This window comes from Eublepharis macularius, chromosome 2 (genome assembly GCF_028583425.1).
Source record: "Eublepharis macularius isolate TG4126 chromosome 2, MPM_Emac_v1.0, whole genome shotgun sequence".
NCBI classification, from domain to species: Eukaryota; Metazoa; Chordata; class Lepidosauria; order Squamata; family Eublepharidae; genus Eublepharis; species Eublepharis macularius.
The window spans coordinates 15,243,730-15,260,620 of NC_072791.1; the positions used below are offsets into that span (position 1 = coordinate 15,243,730).

Genomic DNA, 16,891 nt, shown 5'->3' on the forward strand with positions numbered 1-16,891 from the left:
ATGCTTAAACAAGGCAATAGAATTTTTGAGACTAAAAGTCTTGTGTATATTGAGCTTGAAGAAGACTGAGGGGGACACAATCACACTATTTTCTTTATCTGTTTCATTTGTACCCCACGTTTCTCACAGTGGGGATCCAAAGTGGCTTACCTCATTCTCCCTTCTATCCTCACAACAGCTCTATAAGGTAGGTTACGCTGAGAGTGAGCAACTGGCCCAAGGTCACCCATTCATGGCTGGAAGGAGATTCAAACCAAGCTAGGTCTCCCAGATCCTAGTCTGACACTCTAACCACTACACCATACTGGTTCTCTTTAAGTACCTGAAGTGCTGTCTTAAAGAGGAGAGCAAAGATTTATCCTCTTCTGCTCCAGAGGGCAAAACTAGATCTAAAGGGCTTAAGTGGCAGGAAAATAGGTATCATTTGTACATTAAGAGAACCTTCCTTAGGGCTGCCAGCTTCAGGAGAAGAAATTCCTAGAGATTTTGAGGGTGGAACATGGAGAATCTGGGATTTGAGGAAGGGAGCGACCTCAGCAGGGAATAATACCATACAGTCCACCCTCCAAAGCAGTCATTTTCTCCAGGGGAAGTGATCTCTATGGTCTGTAGATCAGTTGTAATTCCGGAAGATCACCAGCATCTCCCTGGAGGCTAGTAACCCTAATACCAACTTGAGAGTAGAACCAATTAACTAGGAGGAATGGGGTGGACTTTTCCTTAGGTAGAGGTCTTTAAGCAGAAGGTGGACATCCATCTCTTGGGGACACACTAGCTTTGATTAAGGTATTGGGCTAGATAGCCACAAAAGCTCCTTTCATCACTAAGACTCAGTTACATTGTTCAGTTTGGTATGGCATGTTACAGCAAAGGAAGAGTAAACAGATTTGGAATAGTGACCGCTCTGTGTCTCTTATAAAGTTTAGTTTGACTCTTAGTCCCTAAAGGACTACCAGTTCAGAAGAACCTGCCCAGGAGCTAAGATAATCAGGGTAAATCCTGCCCTGTGTACATTTGTTTTCTGAAGAGAGCTACCATCAGCCATTTTCTGTGGAGGCCTTTTCTGTGGTGACACCCTCATCTGCGGAACTCCTTCTCTATGTCTGTCAACAAAGTACCTACTTTTTTGAGTGTTAAGCACGCAGTGGAGATGATTTCCTTCTCCTGGGCTTTTGGAAAGGGAGAGAGGCAGCTTTTTTCATCCCCACCTTTATGAATCGAGAGCCAATGTTGTCTAGTGGTTAGAGTGCCAGGGTCAGATCTGGCGGGCGCAGGCTGGAACCCCCACTCTGCCAGGGGACCTTGCTGGGTTTCCTTGGGCCAGTCACACACACTCAGCCTACTCCACTTCACAGGGTTGTGAGGATGAAATGGAGTAGTGGAGAATGATGTAAGCCACTTAGGGTCCCCACTGGAAAGAAAGGCGGGGTATCAATGAAGCAAATACATAAAAATATGTTTTCCTTATTTCAGTGTCTTGCTATGTGCTCTGCTGTTGCATGCTATTTGTATTATTTGTACAACGTTTAGCCAGTACAGGGCTTAACAAATCACAGGTGCCTGGAAATTTCATTGTTACACCGAGGGATTTTTTTTTTGTGGTAGCAATAATTAGAAAATGTGAAGAATATGAGTCCGGTTCCAAAATTTTCAGTAAAGATACGACGTTTAGCAGATGTGCAAAGCAGTGAGGGTGGAGGGGAGCAGGCATTTCACCTCTGGTGAAAATCTGGGGAAAAACTGGAAAATCTCTTCCTTTGCTATTGTAACCTAAGAAGATGCATGCACTGTGCTTTGCAGTAACAGTGCAGAAAAGAACCCCTTTACATTTTGGGTGTTCATCTATTTTTAGGCAGGCTTTGTGTCTTGAAGACGGTTCTTTAATTTTATTCCATTCTCTTTCAGGAAGCTTTTAGCATCTTGGATGCTGAAATCCTTGGCAAGTTTTTGAAAGCAGCGAAACAATGGAAAGATGTTTTGCCTGCTCCTGAAAAGGCAGTGGTGGAAGAAAAGAGCAAAGATGTTTGTGAGAGATGGGAGGTGAGAAAACGTACCAGGGAGATTGAGTGGCATTTTAATCAGATCTCAGCCTCTTGACTATTCCCGTGTTTCATGTGACGTTCCAAGGTGTCTTTCAGTGAGGCAGTGAAATATAACGGCTAGAAGTTTTTGGCTTGGACTACAGCTACCTGGGTTCAAACCCTTGCTTAGTTGTGAAACACAGTGTGTGGCTGTGGGGAAGTTATGGATGCTTGACAGTTAGTGCAATCATTAGCAGAGTTGCTCCAGTCTAAGCCTATTGATTTCGATGGGCTTAGACTGGAGTAACTTTTCTTAGGATTGCACTGAGATGGGTAGCCGTGATAGACTGTCTGTAGTAGTAGAAAACAGCAAGAGTCCAGTAGCACCTATAAGACTAACAAAATTTTTGGTGGGGTATGAACGTATGTGAGTTTCAGCTCACTTCTACAGATACAGCTAGAACGTCAGTCCATCTCTCTTTATATCTTGGAGAGTGGAGTGATTACAGAAGCTGAATGACAATAGCTGGTGAATGACAATAGCAGGCGTGATTGGATAGGGCGGAGTATGAAAAGGGGTAGTGGATGTGGAGAAATCAGCATTGGTAATTAGACAGGAGCCCTGACCTGGATAGGCCAGGAGAGCCTGATCTCATCTCATCGCAGAAGCTAAGCAGGGTTGGCCTTGGTTAGTAATTGGATGGGAGACCTCCAACACAAAGACCAAGGTTGCAGAGGCAAGCAATGGCAAACCACCTCTGTTAGTCTGTTGCCGTGAAAACCCCACCAGGGGTCGCCATAAGTCAACTCTGACTTGAGGGCTGGATTTTATTTAATTTTCAATTAGACAGGAAGCCCAAGTCTCGATTCAGTCCAGGTGGAAGCATTGTCTTGAGCTTCATTATTGGTTGCAATTCAGCAGTCTCTATTTCTAATCTCCCTTTGGAATTCCTCTGCAGGATAACTGCTACTTTTAGATCAGCAACTGAATATCTCAGAAGGTTGAAATGTCCCCCCACTGTTTTTTGAATGTTTTGGTTTTGATCCGACTTATGTCCATGAATTCTTTGTCGGAGGGACTGGCCAGTTTGTCCAATGTAGAGGGTGGAAGAGCACTGGTGACATGAGATGGCATAAATCACATTAGAGAATGAGCAGGAGCATGAACCTGAGATGGCATGGCTGATGTTGTTGGGTCCACTGATGGTGTTGCTAGGATTGATACGAGAACAAAGTTGGTATCTTGGTTTGTTGCAGGCCTTATTACCAGAGTCCATGTTAGTGTTAAGTAGTTTATCATTGTGGATGAGTAGTTGTTTCAGGTTAGCAGGCTGCCTGTGTGCGGAAACTGTCACAATCCAGAATGGATTGTAGGTCTTTAATAATGGTTGAATTCGCTTGAGTTGTGAGCTGTGGGTGACAACCAGCAGTGTTCTGTTATTTTCTTTGGGCTTGTCTTGTAGCAAGCTATCCCTGGGTTTCATTCCGGCTTTTCCAATAATCTTTCTCACTATGTCCGGGGGATACTGTAGGATTGCACCTCCCTTGCGTGGTTGTTGTGAAGATAAAATACTGGGTTGGGCTCTTTGGAAGAAAAGTATAAAATGCAGAACCCTCTTAAGCTACCTTTTCATTCAGTCCCCGTGAGTCCTTGACAATACTTTCCATATTTTGCAGGCAGTTCGTCGTGAGATTGTATCGTATATCCAATTAAAAATGGAAATTGAAAGAGGGAAGCTGAATAAGACTTTTTCAAAGCTCAATAAGCAATTAAACAAAGAGAAGAAATTGCTCAGCACAGGGAACACCAAAGGACTTATTGAGGAGCATGAGGTATTGTACACAGCCAATATTATGCTCTCTGTTATTGAGATAGGATATTTGCACAGTGCACATGGATTTCCCAGTGAGGTTTTGGTGAGCCCAGGTTTTGGCGGGAGGGTGGAGGTCATCCCAGCTACAAAGAACAAGAAAACAAGATTAGTTTACAGGAGAATACAGAAATATTTACATAAGCCATTGGGTTGAGAAGCTTCTCAGATCTTGGACAGACAAGCTCATAGCTTGTCCAGCTTTTTTGGAAAAATTCCTGTGTTTGCTCACAGTTCCTCACAGCCTTAAAAATAAGCAACTAGGGATGTTTTCCTGGTTCTCCCTAAGCTACAACTAAAGTGTGTGACAAGGACAAAAAGTAGACAATATTAATAGCTCATTCCTCAAATGTGCACAATCTCACTGTATATTGCATGCCAGTAATCTGCCCCCCCCCCCACCATTTAATAATAGTGCTAACAAATAAGATTTAGTTCTCCCATCCCTAATATTGGGTCAGACTATCCGGCCCTGTATCATCTACTGCAGAAGTCCCCATCCTTTTCGAGGCCGCAGGCACCTTTGGAATTCTGACACAGTGTGGTGGGTGCAGCAACAAAATGGCTGCTGCAGGAGGTGGAGCCAGCCACAAAATGGCTGCCATGGCTTACCTTCAGTCACTCATTGAAGATCCTTGTGCTGTAATGGCAGCTGCTGCCAAAGCAATGATTTTGAAAATCTGCACAGCCAACAAATCTCCAATGGACAGTGAGAAGTCCTACCTGGTTCCACCCATTTTCTAAAAACACTTGGTGGGCCCCAGGTAAGGTGTTGGGTGCTATGGTGCCATTGAGTACCAAGTTGGGGACCCTGGTCTACTGTGACTGACAGCTCCCCAGGGACTCCCAACAGATGTTTTTCCCGCTGTGCTACCTGAAACCCTTTGATTTGGGTCTTATTCTGGGATTTTCTGCATTCGATGCTTGATGAGTGATGCCTGTCGTTTAACTGGTGGGGCTGTATGTGTGTCTCAGAAAGAAACGTGATGTACGGATAGTTTTAGAATAATTTGACACATTGAATGTTAGGATTATTGCCCTGGTTAGAGTTGTATGTATACTGTATGCTAAAAATATTTAAACATGACAATATTAGCAGGTCGGTTTAAATATTTGCTGAAGAGCCACCACTGAGACTTTTACAGTAAGACTGGAGATTCTCACAGTGCTCCACTAATGGACCTTTATGCATTCCTGCATCTGTCTAGGCCATCTTTTCGGAGAATGGCAGCCTGGGCGACCTTAATACCAGCTTGCAAGTCCTGAAAAACCTGAGCGAGAAAATGGCTGGGGAAGAAATGCATCCCGAAACAAAGGTGCCCGTGGCAGAATATGAAAGAAAGAAGGAAAATCTTCAGAGGCGGGCCTCAGCTCTCCGTAGAACACTGGCATCTCTGCCTGCGGATGGTCATTCGAAGAGAGAGTGGGTATTTTACATGGGCAAACGAGAACTACCTTATAGGGATTCTCTAAGAGATACATATGGAACAGACTGAGATGGGAATAAAGAGGCGGATTCTCTCTTATTTTTATCCCATCCTGCCCTTGTAGAGTGGCTATGGCTCAGCAACAGAGAATTTGCTTTGCATACTGAAGGTCCCATGTTCGGCCCGTGGCAGCTCCCGCTAAAAGGGTCAAGTAGCGAGCGATGTGCATGACTTCCACCTCTGCTTGAGATGCTGGAGAACCACTGCCAATCAGAGTAGACAACACTGATCCTGATAAGCCAGTGGCCTGACTCAGTATCAAGCAGCTTCATAAGTTCACATGATTCCTGTGGTCTGATTTACTAACCCTCTACACAAGACCCCTCGGTCAATGTGCAGAGAAAGCGAGTAGAAACAAGTACGCTACCCGCTACCTCTCACCACCACATGATTGCAAGCATATGCTCCCTGGGATCTGGGATGCTACTAACTGGATGTTCCTGCTCTCGAATGTGTGCACGCTCCCTCCATGCATAAGTGTTGTGCTCATGAGCTGGTCGTGACGCTTTCATGAAGCTGCCGAAGAAGTGAGCTGTGTCTCACGAAAGCTCATGCCCTACCACAGATTTTGTTAGTCTAATAAGTGCTACTGGACTCTTGCTCTTTTCCTCTGCTACAGCAGTTAGCCTTAAACAAGCCAAATGCCTTAGGCCCCCCCCCCACTCCCACCCCAGGTGTAATTTGGAGCTAATGCTGGCCTGCCTTCCAGGGCTGTTGTGAATATTATAATAGGATAATGTGAGTGAAGCACTTTGAACACTGAGATTGCTATGCGAATGTTAAGCATAATTATTATACAAGGGGGCTCCAGCCCAGCACAGGTCCTGCTGCTACTATTTCTCATTTCCCTGTTTTCCTTTTTAAAAACATTTTTAGCCATGCTGTTGCTAGCACCATCTGACATTATTCCTTTTTAAAATGCAGTGGTTCTTCACTTTCTTCAGCCAATGGAGAGAAGGCATCTTCTTTGAGTCCCTGTGACGGGCTTTCTGCTGGCAGGGTAAGGACTTTCGGATGTGCTCATAGGGCTTGCTTAAGGATGCGACTCTCGGCTTTGATCGCTCCATCATCTCCGTGTAGGAAACGGCCTCCATGCTGTTATGAATGTAGTCCAATCTGAGAATCTGTCTCCCTGTAAGTGCACGGGCTGGTGAGCTCTTGCATATTGTTATCACAGAGATTGCAAAGACAACACTGGTGTTACTCCAAAATGACACCCTTGCTCTTTCAGGACTGCTTCACTCTGTGAGTGGAAGTATATACAGCATAGTCATCAATGATGGTGGGGAAAATTGGGTGGTTTTGTTGCCAAAGGCTGTCTAGGGAGCAAATGAGGGTTTTATATGCGCTGTTCAGTGCTACAACCTTGTAACTCTGATTCAGCAAGCCGGGAGCTCTGGAATCAGATCTCCCCAATATTCTTTCAAGTCAAAAAGCAATTGCACAGGGCCCTAATTTGCATCCACAAAGGAGTAAGAACAGAGGAAGAGCCCTGAATCATAGCATTGACCAATCCGGTGCAGCATGTTATTTCTCACAGTGGTCAGCCCCTGCAGGAGTGGAAGGGTTAAATCTCTCTCTTCCCTGTGCCATGGCCCTGATCTTGGGGCCCTATGTGACTTACTGGCTTTTTAACAAACAGCTGAGACTGTCCCTCCATGGATCCCGCTGTGTCTCATGTAGAGTAATTCCGCACACGTTGGATAATGCACTTCCAATCCTCTTTATAGATCATTTGGAACAGATTTTTTTGTGTGCGGAACAAAAAATCCACATCAAATGATTGATAAAGTGCATTGAAAGTGCATTATCCAATGTGTGTGGAATCAGCCGTAGTTACATCCAAGGCTACCAAGTTTCAAGGCACTTGAGGTTAATGCACAATGTGTTAATGTTATCAGAAAGGATGGGGACACATTCTCACAGTCTAGAATCTTCAGTGTGTCCAGCTCACAACCATGGGATTGCCTCCTTGGAAAAGCAGTCACTCCAGCGTAGACTTTCAGCAACTCCGAGACAGCTTGGTGGCCTTTATTGTAAACATTATATTGGGGAGGAACAAAATGAATGGCTTGCTATGTTCCCTACACAAGTTTGTATCTTGGTTTGGAAAACACAAGTCAGCATGTTAGAATTAGAAGTACGAGGCTGCAAGAAAGAGGTCACCATCTCAGAGAACAGTGATTTGCAGATGCTTTTGATCGGTTCGCAGAAGCTGGAGTAAGAATCTCGGGGCCAAGCTACAAGTGACAAATGACACTTGCCTGGCAAGGGAACAGACTCACGTGTATTCCTCCCTGTTCACTTGCCATTCACTTGCTCTCCACTTGATCAATGGCAGGTGAACTGGGAGGAATACACGTGAGTCTGTTCCCTTGCCAGGCAAGTGTCATTCGTCACTTGTAGCTTGGCCCTCACACTGACCTAATCACCTTCACATTAAAAGACTGTTCAAAAGTTTAGAAGCATCTACTGTAAAAGTTCTCATTAATCCTTTCTTTGGCAAGCTAAATGAGATATTGTCTAGTTGATGCAACTTCCAGCCTACTTAGAAACCATACCCGGCCTCCATTTTTTAGGTCAGAATCAGGATATCCCATAGAACTTTAATATCAAATTAGGATATGTGGCACAGAGATGGAAACCTAGGTTTGTGTTTCTACAGCTGTTGCATTTTGTGATGATTACACCTTCATTACATGTTACAGTCATGAAGTCTGAAGTAACAGACCACTTAAGGACACAGTATGTTGTGAGTGCAGCAGTACAGACATGGAGCTATTTTGCCTCTTGTGTGGAGCTTCCACCTCCATCAAACTTAATGGGGAAAATAGCATGTTCTTAGCATATGGAATCTCAGAATTGGGGCAGAGTAAACGTACAGCATTTCTTCAAATCTCTTGCTTTGATTGAGCTTATATTTTTAAACAGAAGTCTCATGGAGGACGTGTTTGTCACAGGGAGAATCAGTATTTCTGGTGATATTGTATATGCGCGTTTCTTTATATTGTTGTTATGCATTTAAACTAACTTTGATATTTTGTTCAGGACCCAGGAGATGTTTCTGAAACAGGTTTGAAAACAGAAGTGAAGCGTCAAAATGGTGGGCGCCATGCTGAGAAGTTTGGACAAGATGAAAAATTGTCTGTAAAGAAGTTAAAAGAGAGGTGCCTTTCATTATAAAATGTCCACGTGCCGAGAAATTGCATTGTATTATTTGTATCTGTGTCTCCTGCTTCAGTTGGGCTGTTTTCATATTCGAAATTAATATAAAGGCAGCATAACATAAAGAGTGGTTTTGTTTGCCAATTATATTATGGTGAGCCAATTTTGTCCAGGATAAAAAGGTCGTCAGTCTAAGCAGTACTCTAAGGCTCTGTTCAGACAATTGGCTCGATTGCAGTTAAGCAAAAATGTGTACAAGCCCTGCATGTGTATTAAGCAAAAATGTGTACAAACCCTGCAGGCATCTGGTTGTTTCTTCTTCTGCCTACTGCTGTGGCCATTGCTTTTCCAGGGGTGTGTGTTACATTTTTAATTGTCCCCATGCATAAAAAGCTCTCTGCAAGAAGAAAACAGATACACAGGGGGCTGAATTAGGCCGTTTCTAATATATAGTAGTTTTTTTTAATTACATGGATGTGGGGAGCACAACAGATTGCTGTATGGTTTCATTGCACCCCCCACCTCTGCTACCATTTTCGTTTTGCTTTCCGTCATGTTGCGATTTTGACTGGCAGCCATTTCTTTGCTTTTGTTTATTTTAAATTACTGCTGTGTTTTTAAATTCGCTTTAAGTTTTTAGCATGTCTAGTTGGCATTTGTATTTCACATTTTAGATTACATGGATTGCTTTAGTTGAATGATACTGTGGCGAACTGCTTTGGGCATTTGTGGTGGAGAGGTGATATATAATTACTGAGAAAGAAAATTAAAAAAATAAATAAAGAGAAAATGGGCAGCAGAATGGATTGCACTGTAGCAGCTAAATGTGGAATTCAGATTGCTTACGGTCTCAGTGTTCAGCAGTCTGATTCCTTATAGATGATCTTCTCCGTACCTAGAGAAAAAATAAATTTTATATTTTTTATCACAGCTATGACACAGCAAGGAATAGTTTGAAGCTCCAGCTACACAGCATCAGAGATTGCGTAGCCTCTGGTTTTACGGATGATGTGAAAGACAGCTCCTGTCTTCAGAACAAGTTGCAAGAGCTACAGGTGCCTATAGAAATCTTTTCCTCTTTTGGCCGCTGATTGGCTCAGCTGAGATGGTGCACTAAACTGTGGTTTGCTCTGAGCATAGAATCCAAACCATGGTTTGAGTTTCTAAACAAGCAAGAGGCAAACCGTGACTTAGGACATGGTTTTTCTCTGGCTTCATAAGTTCATTCCTGCCTCCACGGTGCCGCAACTTTTGGGGATAGAACAGGGGATGTAGCTGTGATTTGGCACGATGTATAGCTCGAGCTGGAAACGCCCATGGACTGGCTGCCCACCATCTGGGTATATATTGCCATCTGCACAAGTCCTGAGATGCCATATCTATATTACCTACCCTAAACTCATAAGCACTGCTCTTTAAATAGCAGTTGCTTTATGTACAGCTGCAATGAGCTTTATGTGGGTCTGTCCTTAAAGATGACTCAAGAGCTTCATAAAGCGGTGGATGGGGTGGTTTGCTTCTTGCACATTCAGAGACGTGGGAGCATAGTCACCCAATTCTGTGGCAACTGAACTGTCTCCCAGTCAGCTTCCAGGCTCAAGTCGAGGGCTTCTCTTAACCTGTAAAACCCCTTGCAGAGGAAATGCATCCCCTCTTCCCTTCTGTGTCCCCTCTCCAATTAGTATTCTGGGAGCTTCCTTCAGGTACCGTTTTGTGTACAGTCATAGAAACATAGTCGCATGGACCCCAAGAATCATCTAGTCCAATCCCCAGCGCAATGCAGAAATCCACTGCTACCCCCTCGCAATCCCCCAGTGACCTTGCTCTATCTTCAGGGGAAAGCAAAAAAAATCCAAGATCCCTGGCCAATCTGGCCTGGAGGAAAATGCTTTCTTGACTCCAAAGTGGCAACCGGCATTACCCTGTGCATGTAAGAAAGGGCCACAAGAGCCTAGCCCTGGTTCATCTCTTCCTGCCCCCTCTCCCGATCTGCCTAAATTCCTACTCATGAGAATCTTGGTACAAAACAACTAGTCCCAAGCCCTGCTTTCTGTGCCCCTGTCCATGGAGGTCAGGTGTTACTGAAAGTAACTATATTATGAATCTCTGGAACAGAGCGATGGGGTGAAGCCCCAGGATATGGAATGAGGTAGTCCTTAGCTGCAGTCATAGGATCAAATGATAGATGATGCTAGAAAATCCCGAGAAGTGCGACTCTGCTCCAAAGAGCAGCTGCAGAGAGCCCAGATGACTGAGGGAGGAGCTTTGGCTCTTTCTGCCGTGTCATGTTCCCAAGCAGGAACCTTCCCCCAACCAAGTTCCTTTAAGCTTATTGTGTGTGTGTGTGTATGCGTATATGTATATGTATAGGTGTGCAGGGCCAGATCTAGGTTGCCCAGCGCCCGGGACAACCCAAGTCTGGATCCCCCTGTGCGCGTGCTCCCGGTAGCATACAACAATTTTATCCTCACAATTAGGACCCTGTGAGTTAGGCTAGGCAGAGAGAGTGCAACTAGCCCAAGGTCTCCCAGCAAGCTTCCATGGCAGAGGGGGGATTTGAACCTGGGTCTCCCAGATCCTAGTCTGACACTTTGACCTCTACAGCATGTTGGCTGTTTTGGGGAAGATTTGCTCCTGGGACGTTCCTGGGACGAGCATTTCTAACTTAGGAAATAGCATGGGGTTTTGCTTTTTCCTGATAATTGGGGGATACTCAATTTTTTTTTTTGCTTCTAATTTGCTTACAATCTGATCACAGAGATTCCCCCAAGTAACGTGTAGCTGAGCCTTGCAATGCCTTTGCTGTTCATAATTAGAAATCTGTGGGTTCTACGTTAGGGGAAAAAATTTCACGCTAGTAAAATATTTGCCTCTTTTTAAAGGCTTTAGAGAGTAATGGCGATTCTTCATGGAAGCAGTTTGAAGCAACGGCTTTAAAGCTTGAAGCTAAAACAGGAGAACCGGCAGTCACAGGAACATCTCGGGAAGAACTGCTCCAAGAATGGAACAAACTCCAGATTGCATTAAATGAACGGTACACCCTGTGCACTGGGGTGGATTGGGCTGTATTTATATATATATATATATATATATATATATATGTATACATATGTATGCATGCATGTTGAGGCATGTGCAGGCTGCTCACGCCAAGCAATGGGTAGTGCACTGTGAAGTGCATGTGCCTGGCTGAGCACCAACCTGGCAGGGAGAAGGGAGGGAAGAGGACTCCGTTGAGCCAGATGTTGATTTCTTCCTGCATGCTCCAACAAGCATCACTCCGAAAGCCTGTTTTGTTGATTTTTGGTAAGATTTATAGATATTTTCAGGAGTCTAGAAACTCTGAACTATCCCCCATCCCTGCATTTACGCACTGAGGTGCCCCAGATATTAGCCCATAAAAAGTCCATCTCTGTATATTAGGCAAAATGTACACATGACATTGCTGCTTTTGAGTCAGCCCATCAGTTTCTCTACTTTCTGTTTACCCCGACAGAAGTTCTCCAAGGTCTCAGGCAGAAAAGTGTCTTTCTCTGCTCTGCTATGTGAGATCATTTTAAGCTGGAGCGTGAATCTGAACCTTCTGTGTGCCTAGAGAAGCTATGGTCCCTCTCCTAAAATAGCCTGTATATTGCAAAGATCTTGCTGTTTTTGAAAATTGTAGGGAAGGGGTGTAATGCATGAATTGGCAACTGGAAATTTCCCTCCTCCCACATCCTGCAAAATCGCTCACATGCTTTTTCAAACCTATCTCTGAAGTTACAAGGGCTAAAAACCTGGGGCTTTTTTTCTCAAATGAAAATTGAGTACAGTTTGCCAACAGGCCTGGAGAAAAATGTCCCCATCTCTTTCATAATGAATTAATGTGTGGAAATGGGCAGCTGAAGCTCTCCATGACATGGAGGTAAATTAACATCACCGGGTAAATAACATCAGATTAACCATATTAAAAGAACCGGACATTTCTTTTTCTCCAGGCAAATGGCAACCCGAAAATTGAGAGTCTTAGGTTTCGGTACCAGGCCTTTTGTTATTCAGTTCTGCCTTATTGTATTGTAGCAGAATCATTATTTTTATTTATTGTTTTTCTTTACTTTTATAACCACCTTTGTGCCCAGTGGGAACCTCAAATGGCTTATAACATTGTTTTCCTTTCCTGAATTTTATTCTCACAACCATCCTGTGAGGTAGGTTAGGCTGAGAGTGTGTCACCAGCCCAAGGTTGCCCAGCAAGTTTCCAAGGCAGATTCAAACATGGGTCTCCCAGCTCCTAGCCCAGCGCTGTAACCGTTACACCACACTGGCACTCACGGAATCATGGAATTCACACGATTGCAGCTATTTACCTTGGAAACTTAGGTGGAAGCATTTCCTTACTGATCACATTTCTCTTCCTGTCTTGTAGGATGGAATCTTTAAAGGCCGCTTGGGCCTTTGTGTTGCCGATAGAAACCAAGTGGGCTCTCCTCTGCAGCTCTGAGAAACAGCTCTGCAAAAGGAACATGCAGCAATATATGTTAACTAACAGTGATCTCACTGGCAAACAACTGAAGGTTTGTGCTTCTGATTTTTGAATGCTTTTGGCCCTGCAGCCTTGGATGCCTCTTGACCATTCGCTTGGCCCCTTTGCAAAGAGCCCTGAAACTGGAACTGCACGTTCTGCAGCCATCTCCTAATCAGAAACCCTGGTTGCTGCTTTTCCTCTGCAACCTGCCCGTGGGAGGGAGTGATTTGCCAGGGAGCTAGCAGGCAGCAGGAGGGGCGCTTAACCCTTTCCCTGCTTGCCTCTTTCCTTCTGCCACACTCTTCCCCCGGCTTCTCCCCAGCTGGCATCCTGTATGCGTGTACGGAAACTCCCAATCGCTGTTGCTTCTTTGAAACGCAGCATCACAAGGGACAAATTTGCGAAGAGGAAGGAACGGGCAGGCACGAGTGTGTTTCACCCTTCTCTTGCCTACCCCTATCCTGCATCTCCTCCTGCCATTTCCTCCCCAGTGGAAGTTCCATATAAGTCCTTTTCTGTTATTTCTCCTCTGCAAGCTGCTACTTCCTATCTCCGTTTTGCCAAGAAGTTGTGGGAAGCAGCAGAGTTTTCAGGCGTGGCTTGCTTGTGGAAAAACGTGGTTCAAAACTTCACGCGTGTCTGTGGGTATTGCTTATTCTGGCAGGCCAACACTTCATGCTCTCTTGCAAGAGAACTGATAAAGGGAAAGGGAAAGGGGTGGGTGTGTGCATTATCATGTATGTTGCGCCTTAATTCAGGAGAGACAGCCTGGCGTATTGGTTAGAGTTTCTGGCTAGGATCTGCCAGACCCTGGTTGAAATCCCCATTCTACCATGGAAGCTTGCTGGATGACCGTGGGCCAGTCGCACTCTCTCGGCCTAACACACCTCACAGGGTTGTTGTGAGGGGAGGAGAGGAGAATGATGTCATAAGCCACTTTGAGTCCCCACGGGAGAAAACGGTGGAGTTTAAAATAAATAAAATAACTTCTCTTCCAGTAGGCAGGCAAAATCACCCCCTTACACAGAAAGAAGTACACTGTTCTAAACAGAGAGTATACAGCTATAGCAGTTGTTTAAAGTAATAATAGAGCAGTATTTTAAAGCCTCTTGACAAATTCCATTTTGCTGAAAACCATAATCATAATCATAACATTCGATTTATATCCCACTCTTCAGGACAACTTAATGCCACACTCAGAGCCGTTTCCAAAGTGTGTTGTTATTATCCTCATGTGAGGGGGTGGGGTTTGAGGGGGGTGAGGAATTGAGATTAGAGTCCAGCGCTCTTAACCACTACACCAAAGTGGCTCTCATCTGACAAAGATCTTCTCAGATCTCATGAGCCTCAAACCTTTTCACAGAATTACAATACCCAGAATTCCTTGGTTGACTACTATGATTTTTAAGCTCGGTTGAAAGCTTAGAACATGTTTTCTCCAAATTAAGCTGGTGTGGTATAGAGGTTAGGTTGTGGGGCTAGGACTGCAGAGACCTGGGTTCAGATGCTGACTCAGGGCCTGACTACGTTATGAAAAGACCTGCCGTGCTCCACGTTGGTCCTTGTGCTGCTTATACTATGCTCAGAACTCAGTTTCAAGGCACACGGGGTTCAATTTGGATCAGAACTGCAGCAGGCAGGGAGAAGGGGTTTAAAGCTTCCCCACTCAGGCCGTTTCCCTGACCCGAAACATCCTGGCTATTTACCCTGTTGTGGAAATTTGTGTGTAGCCATTAGCACATGCAGAATGTCAGCAGGATAAGATGACTTTGTAACATGATGTTCACAGAGTGACTTTAGGCCAATCGTTCTCTCAACCTAATCTACTCTGTGGGATTATTGTGTGGAGAAATTGGAGAAGGGAGAGGGGACCATGTCCACTATTCTGGGTTTCTTAGAGGAAAGACCAGATATAAATAAATAAGATAGGTAGAGTTTTTTTATTTTATGAGGCTTGTATAACAGAGTTTCTGATAGAAAGGTCCATCTGCTGACTCTGTGATTTGTCTCATAAGCTCTGATTGGTTGATATGACCGATACTATTTTGTTTCTGGGTCAGATTCTCCCGACCCAGATCAGATCAATGGTTATTTATCATACTATCTTCTGCTTTCCGGGAAAGTAACAGACCACATGAAACTGCCCTGTACAGTCAGACAATTAATCCACCTAGCGTGCCGTTGCTTTCTTGGGCTGGTGGTAGTTTTCTAAGGTCTCCAGCTAAGTTCTCTCCAACACTGAGATCCTTTTTGGTTGGAGATGCCAGGGAGTAACCTCCAGGACACAGAACATGTGATCTGTCACTGATCTGTAGGCCGACTCCTCTTCATTAGAGGAGGGTCTGATTTCCCCCTCCATCAATTTGCTATCCCTGTTCTTCTGCCCCCTCTTCTAGGAAATGCAGGCTTCTATCACCAATTGCATTGAACAGTGCAACCGGCTGGAACAAGGCAGCCCGGCAGGAGGGAGGCTTGACCCGATCGATCGGCAAGCCGCGTGCGTGATAGTTGTAAAATACAAAGAGCGATTTGAGGAACTGGGCGATAAGATGGCAGCCATCGAAATAACCCTGCGAGAGCTCGAAACGTTCCTGGCTTCCCTGAAGCGTGTGAAGCAGCCTGCGGACAGTCCCGAAGATGCCTTTGCACCTGACACTCTTGTTCCTCAAGAAAAGGCAGTCAAGGAAGGTGCCTTGTGGGAAGAGGCAAAATCTCTAGATGAGCAGCTGATGCGAGTCAATATCTGCTTGGAAGATGCCGAATGCGGCAAAACGACGTGCAGTGGGATGCTTGGCGTAGCTTTACATACAAAGGAAAACCATGCTGGTGGCTCTGTGGAAAAACATGGGGCTCTCCCAAACTCCGAAGTGCAGGCTGAATTTGTCACAAGGACTGGTGATCTTTTTAAAAGCATTCAAGACATACATGATAAGATCAGTAAAATTGGCTTGAGGGACCCGACAATTCCCGCTGTTCAGCAAAGGTGAGCAAGCTGATTCTTTTACCTTTTCCCTGGAAGTGTACGTACAAATATACGTGCAACTAACTTGTGGTGATCCCAGCAGAGGGCTGTCAAGGCAAGTTAGGAGCAGAGGTGGTTTGCCATTGCCTTCCTCTGCAGAGTCTTTCTTGGTGGTTCTCCCATCCAAGTACTGTTCTTGCTTAGTTTCTGAGATCTGATGAGATCAGGGTGTAGCATGCCACCTTCCCTCCCTCTAAGTGTAGCTGGTTTTTATGTGCTTTATTGATTTTATGGATTATTGTGTTTTTTGTTCATCGTACATCAGCCGCTTAGGATAAGGCCTAAAGATGGATTTTAAAATACTGCAGATTTTTACAAAAACGAATGTGTTGCCTCCCAGCCAGTTTATCTGGGTTACTTGGTAATGTCATTTAAATTTCTCCCACAAACCACCTATCCTTAAAAAGAAGGTCCCTTACTCAGGTCAGAAGGCAGGCATATTGGGAGAGACAGAAGACAGACAGGCAGTAGAACTCAGACAAGAGCAGTTAGGTGGAAGATTAATAGCCTGGTGGCACTGATAACCTTATAACCTCCCTCAGCAGCAAGCATCCCAAACTGAGGGGAGGTTATAGGTTTGGGGGCTTTATATCAGGCAGTGGCATGGGATTGGCCCTCAGGTGTCACCTGATTCCCTGGCACAGGAGGATTGTGGGCTGCCTTGTGAGTGCTCCAGTAGTTCCCTCCTCTGACCAACAACCTAATGGCTCAGGGCATGAGACGATTCTCAGTACCAGGTGTGCGTGTGTATAGATTTGCCTTATATATTCCCAGGGCTTTTTTTCAGGGAAAAGAGGTGGTGGAACTCAGCGGGTTGCTAG

At 44.8% G+C, this 16,891-nt stretch overlaps 1 protein-coding gene across 1 annotated transcript in view; it reads left to right on the forward strand.

The window, feature by feature from the left end:
- LOC129323834 (nesprin-2-like) overlaps positions 1-16,891 on the forward strand; it is a 256,004-nt gene that overhangs the window by 220 nt on the left and 238,893 nt on the right. The window contains exons 2-10 of the mRNA XM_054970582.1: positions 1,906-2,040; positions 3,699-3,854; positions 5,101-5,315; positions 6,304-6,379; positions 8,428-8,546; positions 9,476-9,599; positions 11,427-11,578; positions 12,950-13,097; positions 15,445-16,031. Of these exons, the coding sequence (XP_054826557.1) occupies positions 1,906-2,040; positions 3,699-3,854; positions 5,101-5,315; positions 6,304-6,379; positions 8,428-8,546; positions 9,476-9,599; positions 11,427-11,578; positions 12,950-13,097; positions 15,445-16,031 (1,712 nt within the window). The remainder of the gene's footprint in view (positions 1-1,905; positions 2,041-3,698; positions 3,855-5,100; positions 5,316-6,303; positions 6,380-8,427; positions 8,547-9,475; positions 9,600-11,426; positions 11,579-12,949; positions 13,098-15,444; positions 16,032-16,891) is intronic.